The 21,530-nt window shown below is 39.2% G+C and overlaps 1 protein-coding gene across 1 annotated transcript in view; it reads right to left on the reverse strand.

The window, feature by feature from the left end:
* Window positions 1–21,530, reverse strand: part of LOC139714334 (uncharacterized) — an 87,897-nt gene that overhangs the window by 46,531 nt on the left and 19,836 nt on the right. Inside the window, exons 2-4 of the mRNA XM_071626045.1 lie at window positions 19,825–19,878; window positions 17,607–18,221; window positions 11,853–12,071 (exon numbers count right to left, since the gene is read on the reverse strand). Coding sequence (XP_071482146.1) covers window positions 11,853–12,071; window positions 17,607–18,221; window positions 19,825–19,846 — 856 coding nt within the window. The 5' untranslated portion in view covers window positions 19,847–19,878. The remainder of the gene's footprint in view (window positions 1–11,852; window positions 12,072–17,606; window positions 18,222–19,824; window positions 19,879–21,530) is intronic.

Here is a 21,530-nt window from a genome sequence, read left to right on the forward strand (position 1 = left end):
GATTTTGCATTGAATCTTCCTGAAAGAAGGAGAGGGATAGAGATAAAGTATTAAAAGAGCATTCTGAAAATGAAATTTCTTGATCCAGAATGGAACTCCCTTAAGGCTGGCAAGAGCTAACAGTAATCACACAGAATCATTCTTGTCGAGAAGTAGCCTCATTACGGACAGCTTCACAAGCAAATTTACACTCAGCGGGCGCAGTATGAAAGATGCAGTGCTCATCGATCAAACAGTCTCCTAACTCCTAGGCTAACAAGAGACTACAATAATACCAGCAATAATGATACCAGGCTTGAGTCTTGTCATGTCACTGATGACTTGCGTTTACATAATTTCTCCAAAATTGGTTGAATAAACCCCAATGTGTACAACACTGGGGGGAAAGTGGGGTATCATGGAGATTGTTGATTCACAATGCTAGTATAACATATGATGGACTCAACTGAACCAACCCTTTTCATGTGCTTCTTACATTTGATATGTTTCATTCTTTGTTTGCTGGGGTTTTTTTTCAGTCTGAGAGTATTTCTTTTTAATAATCAGAGTAAAACCAAAAAATATTCGCGGCATAAAATTTTTGCGAATTGGAGCCACAGCCTTTTTCGCAGCATAAAATTTCTGCAAATTGCCACTAGCATTCAGTGCATTTATAGCGTATTTAAATTTTGAAAATCTCGGCTCTCGCGAAACTCCCGAAATTAACTTGCACATGAAAATTTCTGGTTTGCAGTATGCACTGCAAAGAAAACATGTTTTGGGTGCTAACATGGTGTTATACAGATCCTCTGCACTATTAGGAATTTCATGTCTTGGCCTGATTTCTAACCCCTTTTCTACGTGAATGACGATAATCAACAGTGACAGGGTGACTCAACGAATGACGTTTTTTTGAGGAAAATTCTTCATAAGCTTCAGCTAATTCGAACACAATGCGCATGTTGCTCATGCCCTGAGTCACCCTCACTAGTCAGAAGTCAGGGAAACCCCTTTCCCACACTGTATCATCTCTTTCCTGGTAATGAAATCATAGCGTAATATTTCCTGACCTTTCTGAATCATACAGTACCAGGATCAGATTAGAAACTTTAATATGCATTGCAACCACTTAAAAGCAACAGCTTTATGTGCTAGTCGTTGTACATGTAACTGTTTTGTTTTCTTTTCAATGACATGAATGTCATGACACTGTGTGCCTAATATGAAAACATCATTCTAGAACAAGAAAAAAAGTTCATAAGTAATATGAAATGTAATTTCATCGCGAACAATGTCCTAAGGTGGCAATGAGATATAACGGTCTGTGCTATACACGTGTACCTAAAATTGTATATTGTAGTCTTCCATGCCTGAGCGATTACTTGGAGCTATTAAAACAAAATAAACATTAACATGACTGACAAAAAGGGAGGGGGGAATAACAAGTACAAATGTACTCAGTATGCTAATGTGAATTTGGATTCGAAATCATCCAGAAAAACCTGTCAATAAATGAAACAGCAAGTGAAAAGAAGCCCAAGTAATTATACAAATCCATATGACACCAAGCACATTGACTCTATTGAAAAGAGTTCACTTTTTCATCTGTCAAAACACAGATTAAAAAAAAAAATGATCACAAACATTTGTGACACAAAAATCTATTAAAAAATACATGTACATATAATATACATCCTATGATTACATTTTTGTCACTGCCCACGAAACCAGTTAAAGACTGTACCAGCCGAGAAATGAGAGGTTGACAGCTCGGAAGAACTACAAGCCAAGAATGAAAACAATATTGCTAGTCGGTAACGTCACACATCGTAACTTCCTGCTGGTTCCTGCTCTTTTCATATATCCTGAAAATAAACACAAACTCCTTCCTACTCCTTGAGTGTAGTATGCGCTTCCACCACGATGATGAGCTGCATCGTCTCAAGCACAGCGAAGCAACCCAATTTCCTTGCGCTTAATTCCAACGTCATCGCGAAAGCTGAAAAATATGTGCAGAGTTACATATTCCAGATCAATTTTCCCCTCTCAGCTGTAAACTTTTCCACTGTATCTGCAGCACGGCCAATGCACACATATGCTCCCTATACATCCAGACTTCATTCTCGCTCCTCTCTCTCTGTGACTACCGTACAAGGACAGCATCAATGCTCATGAGCCTGACAAATATAGCCATTGGAGGAGATACTCTTTGGCAAGCATTATCTCTCTCTCTCTCTCTTTGAGATGGAGGAGGAGGTGGTGGTGGTGGTAGTGGTGGCGGCAGTGGTGATGGGGGAGGGTGGGAGGGGAAAGTGGGGTATGAATTCTCTAGACTTTTGACTAGAATCAGAAACCTGTTGAGAAAACAACAACATTTTCTCCGCCTGAGAAGGAACAATATCACTCTTGGAGTGAACTCCTACTCGCTCAAAGTGTGATGTTTGCCAAGCCCTTCTTCAAGTGAGCGTTGCCCCTCCCCCCAAAAGTGATTAATATGGGAATTTCAAAATGTACTGTCACAGCTATTAACTCAAATGACAACAGAACAACATATATCTGGGTACTTCATATCTGCTATACGAATGGCCAAAAAAAAAAAATTGTAAAGTAAAATACCCTCATAACCAGTCTGAGCAAGTCTCATTTCCCAGGAAATTAAAATTGGGTTGTGTGCTTTCAAAGTAACAAGACTTTCAATGGATATGATAAAGTGAAGATTGAAACATCGTTTTCAATTTTGTTTTTGAAGATTGAGAATTAAGTCTGGTAATTCAGTCTGCCAATAGATCTTTCTTATTTTCTTCTTTTTTTTTTTGGTTGTTTCAGGTCTTCATGTGCATTCATTGTTTTTTATTCCATTTTAACCTCTTAAATCATGACATTTACCAATCCTAACATTGCAGAAATGTGATTTCTTTCATTGATGAATATTAAATTTGGTGCTCATTTTGATTCTGTACCAACGGAATGTAGTGTTCAGAGCCACACCCTAGCACTGGCTCTCTCTTTTTATAGCTACACCGTAGCTGGTAGGTTTATAAATATACTTGTGTGCATGCTACATGCATGCTTAGTTTTACTAAAAAGCTATGGTTTAGGCCAGGCCCACTGATAGCATATTTGCATAGTACTGTTCATACACGTATAGGTATAGCTACAGCGTGTAGCTTGAACGAAAGTTGTGACCAGACCATCAACACGGCTTCTGAGCACATTATTTACACTTCAAATTTTAACCAAGAAAATCAAGAATCAATTGAATCAACAAATTTCTTGATGACGATGATGATGATGGTCATGCTGTAGTAGATGAGGAAAGCATGGCTTGTGAAAGCGCGAGAAGTTTTGGGGATAAAAGTAAGGAATATGGTAAAGACCATGGAGAAGTTGGAGAAGAAGGAGACGGCACCAATGACCCACTAGCTGGTCAATCCAGAGCAACGGGAGGATTGTGCTGATGGATATCCCACTGCCTTGCTGTCACAAACCTTTCCCGCAAGAAGATGAGATGGGCAGTTTTGAAGATGCTCTTGAAATATTTGGATCCTGAACATCTGGAAAGTAATACTGTGAGTACCTGGTATGGAGCAATGAGATCTGGTAAAACTCTTGTTGGCTACTTCTCCAGTTTTTATGAAGTGGCTGTTACTGACTTCTACTGCTACTGTTTCTATCAGCATTTAGAGAGAACAATTCTACATCTACCTAGTAGTACCAGTTAGGTACAAAAAGATCATTATGAAGTAGATTTTACTGACTTCTGCTTTTGCTGTTTCTTTTAGCATTTTCAATTCCAAATAATTCCAAACAATTCCAAATCTACTTTACTAGTCCCAGCCAGCTAGGTACATAGGTCAAACTATATCTAGACTTTAAGTCATTTTTTTTTCGAAAAAAAAAGAAGATTAAGAAAAAACAATTTCTTTTTTTAAAGAAAAAAAAAGATTAAACTAGGTGCCAAATGTCTCCACCTTATACTTCAAAACTTACTTGCTATATTAGTCCTTTTGGAAAAAGTGGTGATACAATGTAGGTCAAAGGTGAAGCATATTACATATTCCTACACCTATTCAATTACTTTTTGCAATATCAGGGGGTGCCCGAGGCCAAGCCCGCTGCAGAGGCCTAGTGAGTGCTGCAGAGGCGTAGCAAGTTCTTGTCACAATGTTGCTTCTTTTCTCTTGGCACATTATCATAAATGCAACAAAAGCTCTGAATATAACTTTAAATCTTTCTCTCTCTGGGGGCGATCATGGTGAAGCTTCATTCTTTCCTGTTCAACTGAAAAAGCCAAAATTTTCTACAGAAAATTGGGAAACAGCATGTGTTTGGCATGAGAATAGGCACAGGTGAACAGTTAAGACGATGTTCAAAGAATAACCCCAATTCTCCATTCAAATTGTCCCATATTTGTGAGCAAAGGAATTCTCAATGGCAGAGTATTGCTAGCAACAATTAACACATGTCCATGTTCGAAATGTTCTTCGAAGTAATTTATCCATGTGCTGATCAGTGGCATTTACACTGACGAGAATTAGCGGCACACAAATTTTGAGATCTGCCTCACAATCAATCTCTTCAGATTTTTGCTAGTGTGGACAATGTGAATTGTTTATTATACATTTTACACATTTACACAGAAATACACCACACATACAACAGTTAGTAAATGTACTATTAAAATATATGTATGGTTCTTCAAAATTGTTACACTATGCCCTTTAAATGTAGCTAAGTTACGAGCCTACCGTTAAACCAGTCTTTCACTCTAGGGTCACTAGCCAACATTGCATTCACACCAATCCTTGGCGGTGCATTAAACCATTGTACACAGACGCTCACAAAGATGACAAGACGGCAAGGAAGTCGAAACCTGAATGTACATTGATCGCATCTCCGCCAGTGACTGACCTGATAAAGAATACATATTTCATATACCTCTTTTTGCCTAAGAGCCCATACAGTACTTGAAATCTCTCTCTCTGTTTTTTTTTTTCTTCTTTTCTCTTTATTGCCAGTAGAGAAAAACACACTTTGCTACTCAGAGGTATTGACCACAAGCGAGACAAACTTCATCTTTGAAGAGTGGTACATACGTATGAGCTTTAGAATCTTCATTTGAAACTGTATTGTGTGTGCATATACAAGTGTACATGTATCTAAAATATTTTTGTCTTCCACAACTGCTGAGCTAAGGCTGGAAATGTCAGCTTGCCATCACAAAACAATGTACAAGAAAGGCATTCCTTCTGTGTCTTGAATGCTGGAGAACTAAACCGAACATTTCAGACCGCTGCAGAACATGCACTGTGCACAGATTCACACAGAGAATATGAACACTGTGAATGTGAGCAAGTTCATGACCTACTGGTTAAAGCCTGATCATGTTGAATTTCAAAACGTGTGTCCATTTCTTTCCCCCTTCTACTAATCCCCCCCCCCCTTTCCATGAAAGGAAAACCTAATCAATGTAACTCATATTCCCCTCTTTTCAGACAAATCAGTAGAGTGTAGATCACATCACCAGGGAGTTGTTCCCTCGACGATATAATCATCCTGCAACCTGAAAGCCTGAGGACACTTGATGGCTGATGCCACAAAAACTATTTCACCTGTTGATTCTCAGCTCTGATAACATCGCTACAGTCAGATTGATAATGTAGGAAATTTTGAACACGGCCACCAGAAATGTATATCTGATTAATTAATGCACCGCATTATCCTCTTAGGTATGTGGTTGTGGGGAGGGTGGGGTGGGGGTGATGGGTTAAGGGACAAGAAAGGATGAGGAAGAATTTGTAATGTACTGGTAGTACAAGAAAATAGAATGATACATTCAAAGCAATATGCTCCATGACATCGTAGACTGCGATAACTGTAAAGATGCCTCCTCCATTCAGCCCTCGGGGGAATTTTGCTATACCAATTATCATTCTGTCATCTTTAATTGGGCACCACTGGATTCAACTATTATAGTGGTAATGATCTGATAAAAACTGGTTTATAAAAAGAATAAATCTGCACTATTCAGAGAAAAAAGGTGTAATTCTAACCATTTAATTATCATTGCTATTGTTAGTCTTACTCTTCTTTTTCTTCTTCTTATTATTATTACTATTATTTTTATCATTATCATTATCATCATCATCATTATTATTATTGTTGTTGTTGTTATCTTTATTATCATTAATACTACTACTACAAGTAATATTATTTTAATTATAACTATTATAATTACTATTCATTTAGCATTTCAACAAAAAATACAAACAGAAAATCATTAATGCATGACATAAAAAATAATGAGACTCTACAACATAGGTGCAAAATTCTTCCAAAATGAAGAACCAATTTAGGATGTTGTCTATCATATACCCAAGCTTGTATTTAAATGAAGCACTCAGGAGGCTTTTACAAAAGCTGAAAAAAAAACCAACCCAAAACAAGTACCTTATAAACGATTAAAGGTTCACCTAAAAGACAATTTATGCAAATTGTTGCATACTGGAATGGCTTGCAATGGCAGCCCTGAAAACGAAAATGAAAAACTTTGACACACTTTAAATTGCAAACTCTCCATGCCATTCCAACTCTGCAGTAACTGACAATATTGACCCTACACCTTATCAAACAAATTATGCAATACACCCTTGATCATTGGTACTAAACACATAAATGCACCAAAAAGACATTCAAAAGAGCCCTACCTCATGGAACACTCAGATACAGTATAACATTTAAGGTCTACTGTCCATGACTGTTTTCTTGCCATTTGGGAATGAGAGGTTTAAAGAGATCCTTGCCTTGCATTTGTTTACAAACATCCCTTTATATCAAGAGCACTAAAAATATTTTGCTAATTATGATTGTAAGACAATTTTGTGAGTGCTTCGATACGTGATCAAAAACAATCTTATGGGGGGGGGGGGGTATCCCTTTTCAAGAAGAGATTTTTGTGATAGCTTAACTAGGGAGACAAAATACAAAATACACTTATGATGATGGGGTAGTATTATTTTTCTGTGGGGACTTGCAAAACAGAGCTCCTTCAAAGCCGGCAGCATAATTGACACTTGAGGCGAGCTTTAATTCAGAGCTCAGAAAAAAAGGTGTTCTGGTCAACATTATTGTCTATGGGAATTGTGAGGGTTGATTACCAAGAAATATGATATTCCTAGCTTTACGGCCAGAGATAATAAAATGTAGCAATCATGCAGTACTCACATTGTATGCCCACGACTGATTGGGGGGGGGGGGGGGGGGGGGGGGGGGTATTGGCTTACACTCCGATGAATAAACCTAGCTTTTGGGTAGATTTTACAGGCTATAATGAAAAATCTCACATTCTGTACTTCAGCGGTACAGATTTTTGTTTTCGATATTGAAAACTGAGAAAAAAAAATGTTGCCTCAAGCAGAAAAAAACAAAACAAATAAAAAACTTGTTAACAGAAATGTCTGATGTGAAATCTCAGTATTTTGATGTACCTGGTGTGTTTAGTTTGTAATTTTTCTCAATCAATTCCCTTAATACAACTTTTGTAACAAATACAATTTCTTACTTATGGTTGGCAGCTCTGCCTTGGTCTTCTTCAAACTGAGACTCTTTGGTTTTGAAACACTTTTTGGCAAAATTAAATTAAAGCAGTAAACTACTTCCTATATCATTTATTATCATTATTCCAATTTATTATATCTATTTATTATTATCAATTCTTCCTTCGAGGAATTTTTCACTAAGTAGTGCTGCTTAAAAGTATTTTATTGATTGTGTAGTAGACTTCATTTACTTCACACCAATAGCAAAACTGTGGTTGGCAATGTTACATGTGTGGTGTATTTCATACTATGTGTAAAGTACAGGTTTCATATCATGCAAACCGTTATACTAGTATCAATCTCTCACCAGATTTTTAACCCAGTCACTGTCATTAGTACACCCAGGCCCCGTTTTATCAAAAGATAAAATCAATTTCAAATTTCCTTACCACACAGGCTGCCATAGACTTGCAGTTGAAATCAACTATATAATCAATTTTAACTCTTCACAAAACAGGGCTCCAGTCTCTTAACAGAATGTCTCTGGTACATTGTGTTGGCAGTCCTGAGTGGTTTAATACATTCTTTTCCGGGCATCTACATGTACAAAATGACATTAGATATTTAATAGCTCTGACTGCCTTACCAAGAAATGAGAGAACAGAAATAAAAGATGGAAAAAACCTTGTACTGTTGCACAGCAGCAGTCAATGACAAAGAACTTCATGTCGTAAAATTCGTACTTCATCTACTTCAATACCCCATACAAGCATTTTTCTCTCCTTCCTTTTTTACCCCTCATTTATTTCATCTTTCGAACAGCTCTCTTGCATGAATAATGTATAAAATCTCCCACACAGCAGCCTACTTCACATCAACCTCACAATACCATTTCAACTGTACAGACAGTCATATACATGTACAACAATGGTCCTCTGTGAATCATTCTTTCACAGCCTTACCCTAACCATTGGCATTGCATAAATTTCAGATTAAATCTCAAATCTCAAATCCTTCAGGAGAATCTCCTTTCTACAAAGCATTCACAGAATCAAGTACAAGAATCTTGTAAAATATGGGGAAAACACCAAGTGCCTACCAGTAGCAGAGAATCATTTTCCTGGTATTGCATAGCAATTTACCATACATTTTGGATGTGACTGCTACACAAAATTTCATTTGCATAGCAATTCATTACATAGAGTTGGACATCATTTTGTTCAAAAATATTGTCCATCAACTAAAAGTATCTACTCAATTTTGAGAAGGAATATTTTTTTTCCCTGATAAGATATGAAATGATCACTTTGACCAAAACAAAACAAAACAAAGAGGTAAAGAAAGATAAAGCCTATTCTCACTATCACAAGAACACAAGAAAACAGAAATAGCAACAAGGTTCAGCAGTCTTTCACAAACATACTTTACACATACATGGCAACTGCTTTTTAAACAATCGTCATTTCTGCCTCCTGTTGCATTGCACATCAACACCCTACAAATAGCAAGCCAGGGTAACTACAGAACATATACAACATACAAATCTCTCTCTCTCTCTCTCTCTCTCTCTCTCTCTCTCTCTCTCTCTGTGCGTTGCGTGTGTGTCTGGCTGTATGTAGTCTTGTAGGCTTTTGGGAATGTTGAAGTCGAATTAACTATGGTCATCAATATGACATTTAATACTTGAGCAGTAGAGGGCGCAGTCACACTTACTAGTTCAAACTTCATTTGGTTGACAGAAAGCATAATCTATATTGGGTTTTGTTTTGTTTTGTTTTTCTTTCTCTCTCTCTTTTGTACTTTTCCAGTTGTCATAGTAAGTACATTTTAAATCAAATACACTGTAAATTGCAGCTGTAGCTAACAGGCATAACAATCACATCTTGTACAAAGTATATTGCATCAAATTGTATCTCGGAACAGATGAATGTTTTACAAAGAATTGTATTGAACACTCAAAGGGGGTTGTTTCGAATCTGAAACTGTAAAACACACGGTACTACTGTAGAAATATATGGGCATAAAACTCACTAAATGTTGCCAGGAAATTGGATATTGAAGTTTTGGTATTGAGGTTTTGGAATTGGATTTGAAGTTTTTTAAAGGTTTGATACAATGTGCTGCCCTCTTCAGGCAGGAACTCTACAACTGTACTATTCACGATGCTGCAGCAATGGGAACAATATACACAAGTTATTACAAGGAATTTCACAAAATTTCATGAGTGAACACATTCCCTTATCCTATTGCTAACAAATATTAAGGCAAATATTACTGTCCATGCATAAGAGCTTCCGAAAACTGTTCTTTTGATGCTCACACACACACACACACACATGCACACACACAAATCTGATATTGTGTGTCTATGCGGGTGTGATATTTCCTGTAAACAAATAACATTAGCAAGAGTTTCAACATCTCCCAACACTATTAAGACCTGTCTTTAACCCGTGGAGGACAAGTCCAGAGTATACTTTGTACTTGGGCAGGTGTCTATGGGAAATGCACGTTGTGGCAAAATCAGTCTGTCCTCAATGGGTTAAAAGCCCATTGTGTGCCAAAGAACTTACTACAGCTATAACTTGCCATCCATGCTCTTCAATAAGCAGTCACTTAACCCCCCCCCCCCCCCCCCCCCCCCCAATTGTAAGTTAGCCAGTCCATTCGGGCAAAACAAATGTGCATCGGTCCAACAAGAAGGCCATGATGAAACGACAAGGAAGAAAAGGGGACTACAAGTAATCTCTATTTATTTGACACTTACACAGTAGTTCCAAACATCTGTGTCAATCGGCGAAAAAAGCACTCCAGCCAATGTGCCAATCCACGAGCATCGCACAGCAGCTATTAAACCCTCTTGACTTGATCCTCATCATAGCTTGTAGTTTACACTGGCTGCAGGTGTCCCAGGTTCTGGGCTAGGATTCATCAGGAGGCTAGAGTGTCTGCTCTCCAAGCAGCTCTGTTTAGTGGGTCAGGTCCTCTATTTTTTCTTGTCAACCTTGATACATTCAGACCATGTCTTCCTTGGTCTCCCACGCCCTCTAGAGCTGGGAATCGCCCAAGTGCACACCCCAAAAATCTTTTGTATGATCTGACCGTCAAACACCTGTCCCTCCTGACAACTGATTTCTGCATTGTAATGGACAATTCCAGCAACAAATGAGGTTCTGACAGACTTTGATGGATGGCCCTGTTTTGATAAACCCATAATGGCTATTTACAGTTTCCTCAGGTCTCTTACACCTGCAAGTGACGTACAGTCACAAGTTAGTTTAAGTGAGGTTAAGCTCCTCAGTACCACCCGCCACCACCAGATGCCTTTGACACTGTATATAAGCAAGAGGCCTGCAGTAATAAAAGGGTTAAGACAGCTGAGTTTCTACAGACCCATTTATACTGGCAACAACCAATTTTGAAAAGACAGAAAAAAGGATTTTTTTGTTTGTTTGTTCAATGATCTCCTTGGAACATTGCCAGAAAAAGAAAAAGAAAAACCTGTGAAGCAGAACTCAACATTTTACCTACCAATTAAACTTTATGGGAGTTTTATCGTATTTTTTCTTTTTACAATTTGTATGTAGCTACTGCAGGTAGCATGCCATTTTTTGTGTGGTAGAGCTTGTAGAACCTGCTATAAGGCATACAACTTACAAATTCACGGAAACAATCAAAATGTGAGAAAAGCCTATGTTTGTAAAAGTTCTGCTATTTAAAAGCAAATATGCCCCTTATCTTGAATCATAGCTCCTATCATAAAGGGTCGAACACTTTCAAAGCATCCTGTCTCTTTTTCATATCAATGTATTCTGTTTGCACTGTACAGTATGTGCACAGACACTCGTAAGATTGAACACTTTCTCTTGAATTTCTCTAATTTTTGAACTGGCTGACTTCTTTTTATGATGCAGTGAACAGAAGTAGAAGAAGGAGAAAAGTGGAAGCATCCAAGCAGTGTCCAATAAGTGTCAAGTCAGTCTGAATAGTGTTAAGTCAATCCGATGTACGCTAGACTTGTGTTGTGCGACTACCAGGTGTGTCCAGCCAAAGTCCTATGATGATCTGCTGAGTTTCCGACAATTAAACAGTCGTTGGACATGTTATCTTGAGTCTTGGATCTGAGGCTCATCCTCTGGCATTGATATCACCATCCATGAGCCTCTATGCAAGTCTCTGGAGCTTGACAGATCAGATTTCATGGGAACTCATCTGAACGCCTTTCTTTTTTCTGCATTTTGGAGATGAGATAAACCTCCCATGGTCTGCGGAATGGGGGCTTAACCTAATCAAACAATAAAAAGAGAATCCTCGGTAGACACCTGTAAAACTTACCCTTAGGCTGGACACGCTGCTTCAGTAGGGGAGTACCCTGATCTTCTACCTCCGGTGCCCCCTTGGTTGCGACCACACCCTGTTGCCATGGCGACTGACCATTCTGGGGAAGACTTTTTGTGGGAGGGAGGAGAGTCTGGTTAGGATCATCTGCTGACTCAAACCATTGCTGGCTACCTTCATGGCTGGATAGGCTTGACAACTGGGAGAAATTGGAACCTGAAAAATCAGATGAGGGAGAGAAAAAAATGACAATTTAAGACTCCTCTTGCTGCTATGCAGTGTAACCAAGAGAAAATCTCCTCACACTATGGAATTTGCTATGAAATTAAATTAATGACCTTGTACCGTAATAAGTGATATAACTGAGGACAAATGCCTACAAAGGCTGAATCATTTGTTTGTTCGCTTGTTTGTTTGTTTGTTTATTTGTTTTCATGATATGATTCTATCCACAGATGGTATGTTCAATATTCCACATCAGAATATGAGGAGTAAATAAAATTGATGGTGGCCCACACAGACTAAAGATGGCACTATTGGTATTGGAATTAACCTGCCCCCTTCAAGACTCAGAAATCTCCGTAGACTTTGTATGGGGTTCATCACCTGTTACCCATTGTAAAGCTATCCACAAAATTGGTTACGGGCGGACGGAGGGACAGACAGATGGGAGGACGGACAACCAAAAAACAATGCCTCCAGCGACACTTCGTGGCGGAGGCATAAAAATAATGGAATCTAAAACACTGCGAGAAGGGATTCACATGTTCAAAATGATAAGTCATGATCCTTCCAAAACATTTGGCATATAAAATTGTACACTCAGCGAATGAATTACATCTACCTTTCGTATGATGTCATTTTGGGAGATATCTGCGGAAATTTCTCCTGTGTACAATCATCTGCATCAGTGCATTTACGAAACTACCTACAAATTTACTTTAATTTCCCACATTCCTGAGTGGCAATCTACAGAAAGAGAGCGCGACTAGACATTTTTATGAGAAGCGGAAAATGACATTTGCCACTGAGGAAGAACAGGTCCAAAGGAAGCTACTGTATCACCAAAGGTAGTCATGCTTGCTTGAAAAGATTATGACAAGAAGATATTAGATCTCAACTTCTGTTTGTCAGACATACAGTGTATTTCTGTTTGTTTGTTTGTTTGTTTGTTTGTTGTTGTATTTTTTAATTCTATTTATTACCATGTTTTGGCCTCACTATGTTTCATGTGTGTCTGTGAAATATGCACAGCATTATTTGGTGATTTGGTAATTGTCGAAGGGGTACCTTTGTATTTGCAGAATTAGGCACAGAAAAAAGGGAATGTTTTGGACATCACAGCAAATATTATATGAAAGCAAATAAAGGATTTTAAAAGTACATTATTTATATGAAAGACAAATTCTCATATGTTGTATTGTATATCACTTGTATGTGTTTCTCAGCAGTGCTTATATTAGAAAAAATAAACAAAACAAGACTTTAAACTTTCTGTTGAGATCTTGAAGATTAATTATCAGGAAGAAGGCACTGTGCGATTCAAACTCACGTGGCTTGCAGCTAAATGTGGATCTTTATAACTGTCTCAGCTGGGAGAAGCAGTTGGTACTATCTGCATCACAGGTCTCGTGCAATTTTCCACCTGACACAACTTGTAATAGCCGAGGGCAATACAAGTAGTTGTATGTACCTGCTTTCCGTCACAACTTGAGGTCATAAAGTTTATCCATGCTTTCATGGTATGTAATCCTAAATGACACTACTATCTGTGGCAAATGTTGTTTATTTCTTCATCTTCATCATCACTGGCCTAGACTTTCATTGTAAATCATGATGCTCCAATGTGACTAAGTTCCAGGGCCAAAATCACTTTCACTAATTTGCTTCTATTTTTGTTTTCTTTTTCAAATCATCACTTTGACACTGGTGAATCCTGTATGCAGAAAATGGCAACAGAACGTTACCAAGTTAAAAACCCTGCTATGATTACAATTTTATAGGTCCTGTATTATGAAAGAAATCCATCAAGTACAAGTGTATCTATTATTTTCCATTTACCTATGTATGCTTGATATAATTCAATAAACTGTATTTGATTCAGTGGATCTACCAGATGGAAATAAAACTATTCTGTGTAGCACTAATTAAATACAAATGTATACAAATGGTGAGAAGAAATGCATTACATATTTAAATTGTTGTCTTTAAGCAATATTTGATGAGGCCCCCCCCCAAAAAAAAAAAAATAAATAAATATGACTGTTGCATTCTATTGATGAACCATGAACTTTGCTATGACTGACGAAATATTGTTCTTTATAGGTTGGTACTTTTATTCAGTCGTGCCCAGATCAATTTATTCCAAACGTCATCCTTCTTTTCTCCCCTGTGTATTGTTCCTTCCTTATTCTCTGCCTTTTTCATTTTTTCTTTTCGTTCCTTCTCACTCCTCTCCCTTCCCCTCTTTCTACATGTACTTGTATTTATCACTCTCTCCATCTTCTTCCATATATCCTATTCCTTTTTTTTTTTCCTGCTAAGAATGTGGTTATACAACATTCTCATTTTAGGTTAACACTCCCTCGAAGTGTTTAATACGTGACTCACATTTAAAGCAAGAATCGTGAGAATGCTTCATTAGCCAAAATCTTCACTCGCAGCGACCCAGCTCACCTGAGCCAGTAATTACACATTTCTTCCAGGGTAGCTGAGATTACAACCCAGTGTCATAATTGGGAGCTCAAGAGCTGCTGAGCAGGTTGCCCGGCAACTCGCAAATAATTAACAATTTCTGTGTGAGCCATGAACGGATTATCTTTGAATTATTCAAGGCTGGGATCAGGATCAAAGCTGTCACTTTCCTTCTTTCATGATAACCTCCACTTTGTTGCATCGACAGCTCTACTTACAAATCCCTTGTATTGTAAGTTTTGACTTTCAAGGAAGCGTCCATCCTTTAATCCCATCACGTCAGACGACCGCATAAGGATATCACCCATGCGTGTTCTCTCGCCCACACGGAGCCAAGACTGCTGTTAGTCACCCTACAATCTGATATCAGTGTGCAAAAGGGATTTTTGTCTTTTTTTTAGGGGGGGGGGGGTCACAAGACATGGGTGACACGACAATGGATTTTGTCTCTGGAGAATGACTTTGTGAATTCATTACCTGTCAAATGTTGGCTCTAGCAAACGTCTATGGGGGAGCAAAATAAAACAGAACTAAACAAACACACATGAGAGCATAGTAGCAAGTAAGGGGAAAGGAGCAACCGCTGTTAGATGTCTTCCTTTAATAGGTGCCGGGTTGCTGGATTTGATAGCCAGTTATCAAGGAATATTGACTTGGCATGTGTAAGGTTTGTTAAATGAATTACAGGAAATGTCAGTACTTCATATTTATGCTACTTTTCAATTCAGCGGAATAGAAGCCATGAGTTTTAGGAAGAGATTACATGACCTACTTCAGACCCTGTTGGCCTTTGACGTTAGTGTTAATGAAGTGGAAAGATATCTGCACAAAAGGAGTAGAACAATCAGTAACTACAAAGTGTGTCCTAGTACACAATGTGGGTCAACCCATATTTCTCCTTTTTTGGTCATCTCGTTAGGTACCTAATTTCATTCGACCTGGCAGCTACCCAACAAAACCCTTTAAATGTGTCACTGCACCCCGACCCACTTCTACAAGGATTCACAGTGATCGATGACTCTGTTACGTGTTGAAGATGCAAGACTCCTCTACAGCTGAACGTGAAGGACATACAGTGTACATGTATGGCTCCAAAAGCAGACTGTAAGGATGAGTTTCCCTACTCTCACAGCACGGCTGCTCATTAAATTCTACCGAAGAAGGGCTGACGCGTCCAGTAAAATATGTGTACAGTTAAACAGGTTTTGTGTCACTTAAATTCTTCTATCTTGATAGACTAAAGAGCTTGGCATACACAGTTGAAGTATGCCATTTGTACGATCCAAATGAAAATTAGACAAGCACCTTTAATTTTCTTTTCTGTATGCGAAGTGATGACATTATTGTGACAGCTAGGATTTGCCACCATTTAGTAACTTTAGATCATTTTTTTTGTGAGGTGGAGGGAGGTTATAATGCAGATATTGTAAAACATGATATATTCGTGGCATGAACATTCATGAATTGGAGCTGACGGCCTTTTTTGCGGCATGAAAGGTTCGCAAACTGCCACTGGCATTACATATACAGTAGGTAACAACTTTCGCATGCATTTTAATTTCGCAAATCTTGGCTCTTGTGAAATTCTTAAAATTACAAGAGACCCGCGGGTCTAGCGCTCACCTGAGTATCGCAAGTTCACCTTCCACGCAGTCACTAATCTGAATTACACACAGCTCTACCAAAATTTGACCAGGCATTCTCAAGTAGAAGATAGACATGTACAATTAGGGCCCAAATTCAGACCGCCCCCCCCCCCCCACACTCATAGTATCAATTTAATCTCTATCACTTCTGGTTCTAGAGACACTTTTTTAAAGATTCCTTAATTTGGGGGATGGGGGGCAGTAGCATGGTGCCCATTTTAACAAATTGAGATCCTAACCCCCTAGGAGTGCTACCTGCCAAGTTTGGAGAAAATTGGTCTTGGGGCTTTCAAGAAGATGAAAATGTACAATTTAGGCCCCATTAGGACCCATCCCCACCCCCCCCCCCCCCTCCTCTGGGTCCCAAGGGGGGCACCCCTGATTCCGCCATAAACAAACTTGAAACTACAGTCATCAATGTACTAACTCAAAGTATTAACTCAGCTCTATCACATGTGGTACTAGAGAAGAAGATTTTTAAAGATCCGATGGGGGGGGGGGGGGGGGGGGGGCCTGAGGGCCCCCTGGGTGGGGCAAGGTGCCCATTTTAACAAAATGAGATCCTAACCCCCTAGGGATGCTACCTGCCAAGTTTTGTGAAAATCCATTGTGAGATTTTCAAGAAGATGATGAAAATGTACAATTAAGGCCCCATTTGGACCTCCCCAACCCCCCCCCCCCCCCTGCCCCTATGGGGCACCCCTTGATCTGCCATGAACAAACTTGGAACTACAGTCATAAATCTACTTACTCATAGTATTAACTTAACTCTATCACTTCTGGTCCTAGAGAAGAAGATTTTAAAAATTCCTTTATTTTGGGGGGTTCGGGGCCCCTTGGGGGCCCAATGGGTGGGGCATGGTGCCCATTTTAACAAATTGAGATCCTAACCCCCTAGGGATGCTACCTGCCAAGTTTAGTGAAAATTGGTCTTGGGTTTTCAAGAAGAAGATGAAAATGTAAAAAGTGTACGCACAACGGACGACGCATGACGCACGACGGACGACGGACGAAGAGGGATCGCAATAGCTCACTTGAGCCTTCGGCTCAGGTGAGCCAAAAATGCACAATTGAAATGAGTAAAACATGAATTATTTGTGCATTGGAGCTGACGGCCTTTTTAAACTGATATTTCAGCATCTAACTACTTGTTTGAAGTTAATTGCGGCATACACAAGAAGCAGTAGCATCGACCTCTCACAACTGGTTGATTCTGATCATACACAATGGGATTTCCTTTCTGAATGCATGCCCACCATCCGTACACAATAAACTAGCCTCCATATGAGACGAAAGATTACAACTATCCTCAAATATATTTGTAAGTGGAAAGAGTGAGGGGGTAGAGCCAGACTATGTCAATGGCAGGCTTTTAGATTAGCTTCTATTGATACCTGAGTGGACTACTCACTAGAACTAGCTGTGAATTTCCTCTGAGGTGTCAGTCCTTCTGCAAAGCTGAGGCTCCCAGACTCCAGGAATTTTCTTCTCCTCTCATGGCCCTCGGACCAGATCCTCTGCCTCTTGGCCTGGGTGGAGCTCTTGGGGGCGCCGTTACCGTGGGGTGGCTCCGGAATGATGGGCAACCCGTTGACATAATCAGCCACCCTCTTCCAGCATCGTTGGTTGGCTCCCGGGAGATCCCTCATCCTCTGCTCCAAGATCTTGGTCTGCTCGCTGCCGCTTGTTGGAAGCGGTAGGAATACCTCCGCATCACTGGGGTGCGAATCCCTTGGCAAGACCTCAGAGTAGTCCGAGTCGCTGGTGAGCTCCGAGCGACTCCCAAACGTGGACCTGGAGAAGGTGACAGAGTGGTTCCGATTGCCACCGGCACCCTCAGAGGCCTGGACATCCCGCTGGTCCATCCGCCTCAGGTAGTCCTGGATTGTTTCCCCTGAGTGTCTCTCCTCACCCTCACTGATGGTACTCGACAGCCTGTCTTGTCTGCCTGTGACACCAACATCGTTGCCATGGGAATGGGATGTTTCATCGCCTCGGTTTGTGTCTGTGATGTTTCCAGTAGTTCCTGCATGATTGAATTTGGAAATTTAAATGTTTAGACACCAACCTCATAAACTTCTTTGTCTCCCCCCCCCCCCCCCTTCAAACATAGCAAAATTGCTGGACATATAAAAATCAGGCATAATTTCTTAAAGGGGATGGCTAGTAACCGATCAGTGGGAATCAGTAGGAATGCTGAGGGATGATTGTTCCAATCCTTGTGGGATTCATTTAAGAGTACATTATATATCTACTGTTGTGTGAAAATTATTTGCTTCAGAATGGTCTCATATTCAAGTAATGTGCAGATTAATGCCCCGTCACTGACCAGGCACGCTAACCTGGAAACATTAAAACTGCACAGTACTTGAATATGAGACCATTCTGAAGCAAATAGTTTTCACACAACAATAGCTAAATAATGTACGCTTAAATGAATCCCACAAGGATTGGAACAATCATCCTCCAGCATTCCCACTGATTCCCACTGATCAGTTACTAGCCATCCCCTTTAAGGTCATTATGTCTTTCAACAAATAGAACACTTTGGTATATATCAAAACAATATGGTAAAATGGTGTGAAAGTATTTCAAGTTCTATTCAATGGATTTATTTGCCAATCACTGCTCTTGGAAAATACCCAAAATATATTTCAGTGTAATTACCTGAAAAAAAAAAAAAGGATTAGCAAGGTTTTTAGGTCATACTGTAATGGCATGACAGTGTACAGTCCTGCATGTCATATTTTGATTAAAAGTGCATTGAACTTTATAGCATAAAAAACAAATAAACAAACAAAGGACTGTCCTGTATCTAATGGTGAGCACAAATGTAATGTTGTGTCTGTATGATGAAAAGGGGATCATGCTACCACAGTATCATAGCAGCAGAAGTACAAAGAGTATTAATCAAAATGGCATTTCACATTGCCAAAGCACTTTGCCCACTCTCAACTAACACTAAACTATACACTATTTAAAGGTAAACTAGATTTACACATCATACACATTTGCAGCTGTAAATTGTAGGGTCAAAAGAACTAACTTATTACTATTATCATTATTATCATTATTTCCTAGCTAAACTAGCAAGAAGTAATTATAGAACAGTAAATGCACTTGAACGAAAGTTTGCACTAGCCTTTATTTCCAGAGTATCTCATAATAAATGTTCAAGCTAGGACTAATTGAGCTTTATTTCCAGAGTACAGTATCTCATAATAAATATTCAAGCTAGGACTGATTGAGCTTTATTTCCAAAGTATCTCAAAATAAGTGTTCAAGCTAGGACTGATTGAGCTTTATTTCCAAAGTATCTCAAAATAAATATTCAAGCTACAGATTTTGTAGGACTGATTGAGCTGATTTTAGTCAGGGAACACAACCACACTCCTTCTGTCAAAAGGAACCTGAATAATCCAACTTCCTTCCGGCTTCTCATCAACTTTGGAAATGATGCACAGCTCACCTTCACCTTAAAATTGCAAAATATTTTTACTGCTAAGCTGAACATGCAGTGAAACTTCCTGTTATGTGTTTCTCATCCTACATGTTGCCCATCACCTTTACTGGATCGAACAATGGGGAGAGTGGGTGGACAAAGTAGACCCTCTGGAGATAATGCTTACCACATGACTGCCATGTTTCCATTACAGGATCTAGCTCACAACTCTCTCAGCAACCTGCAGGCACAACATAAAAAAAAAAAACGAGGTCAAAGGTTAGATATTGTGACAAAGTCCATTGCCCCCACTCCAACTGCAGATTTTCCCACACAAATGAAGCTACAATGTAGCAGGCTAACAGCCTGTGGATCTATCACTATAAAAGTACACTGTGCATTGCAATATGATATGGGCTACTGGTGTTGAGAAGTAAAACACTATTCTACAACTGCACTGTACACAAATCGGACTCCAAGAAAGGACTTGTAATTGACAGTTGTGAAAGACAGGCTCACACATACACTCTAATTCAATGAAACAAAACAGTTTTGGGAACAAATTGAGAGCATCAAATTAAGGGTATTTTCCTGAGGCAAAATGGTGACAACCTACGTAAAGTGTACACAAGTAGGGCCTACAGACAAATGTCCATAATCAACATACTGCATGGCATTGAAAAATGGAACTACAAGTGCTTGTGTTTGGAAAGTTCAGTTGGCACATACACTTGTACATGTAATGAAAGGGCCCTATGTCAGACTCCTAGAGGCTTAATAGTGCAAATGTGTGTGTCAAGACAGAAATAATATGACACCAAGGAATTTTAATATACACTATCAACCTCTTGGGTCATGTTGAAATCTTACTCACATTCCAATTTCACAATTTTTTTCTTGCTACATGAGACCATTATAAAAATCAGGTTCACTACTGACAAAATAATGCACCATATTTGATATTATTGATCATTTAACACGACAACAAATCATACGGCCATTTTCATTGCATGACCAGAGAAAGGGACACTCGGGCTTTTACAATTACAAGTCGTGCAATGCAGTATGTCAACCGAAGCACAGCTCCCGAGGGCAGTAGGCAGGCCAAGTGCGAAATCTAAAGACTTGATTGTTCCACTCTTTCAAAAGGTGCATTCACATACGGATATGTGAAATTACCGTGGTAGTCGATACCATGGTAATTTGTTGTCAGAATTCACATTGGCGAAATGATTATCGTAGTAATACATACCACGGTATTTCAGTTTGTACATTGTAGTATTGTACTGTTCTCATTCACAAAATACAAATTGTACTAAAGTATTTCTGGCCCGAAAGGGCACCTCTTCAATGGAAGCACTGCTCACATCTCCTATATTGAAAAGAGAGAGAAGTTTGTCAGGCCAGGTGAGAGACATACCACTCACGGAATAATTTTCCGGGTATCGCATAGCGATTAGCTATGCATTTTGGTGTGACTGCTATACAAAATATTGTTTGTGTAGCAAGTTTATTACGTGTACATACAGTGTAGAAGTGTACACTAGTTTTTTGAAAATCTACCCCTATCGACTAAAATTGCTATTCAATTTTGAGAAGGTAAATTATTCCCTGCCACTGTCCAAAGAGTGGTAATTTGTGACAGGATTTACACTCAAATGTCTCATTCATAATTCGCACAAACTTTTATTGTACCACCCTAAACACCAGGATATTTCGCGAGATATTTGCCTTCATAGTTATGAAATTCTGTGGTATTTTACAATAAGTGTGAACAGCCCTATCGTAGATGGATGGTGGCGAACCGCATTAGAGAAACCCATTATTGTTACTCAGCACCACAGAAGCCCTTGGGCACAAATTGAGCATCCCCAGTCCAGGCTAATTACAGGC

The sequence above is a fragment of the Diadema antillarum genome, unplaced genomic scaffold, assembly GCF_040938485.1.
Source record: "Diadema antillarum isolate AM-2024a unplaced genomic scaffold, OU_Dant_1.0 seq00002237_RagTag, whole genome shotgun sequence".
Lineage (NCBI taxonomy): Eukaryota > Metazoa > Echinodermata > Echinoidea > Diadematoida > Diadematidae > Diadema > Diadema antillarum.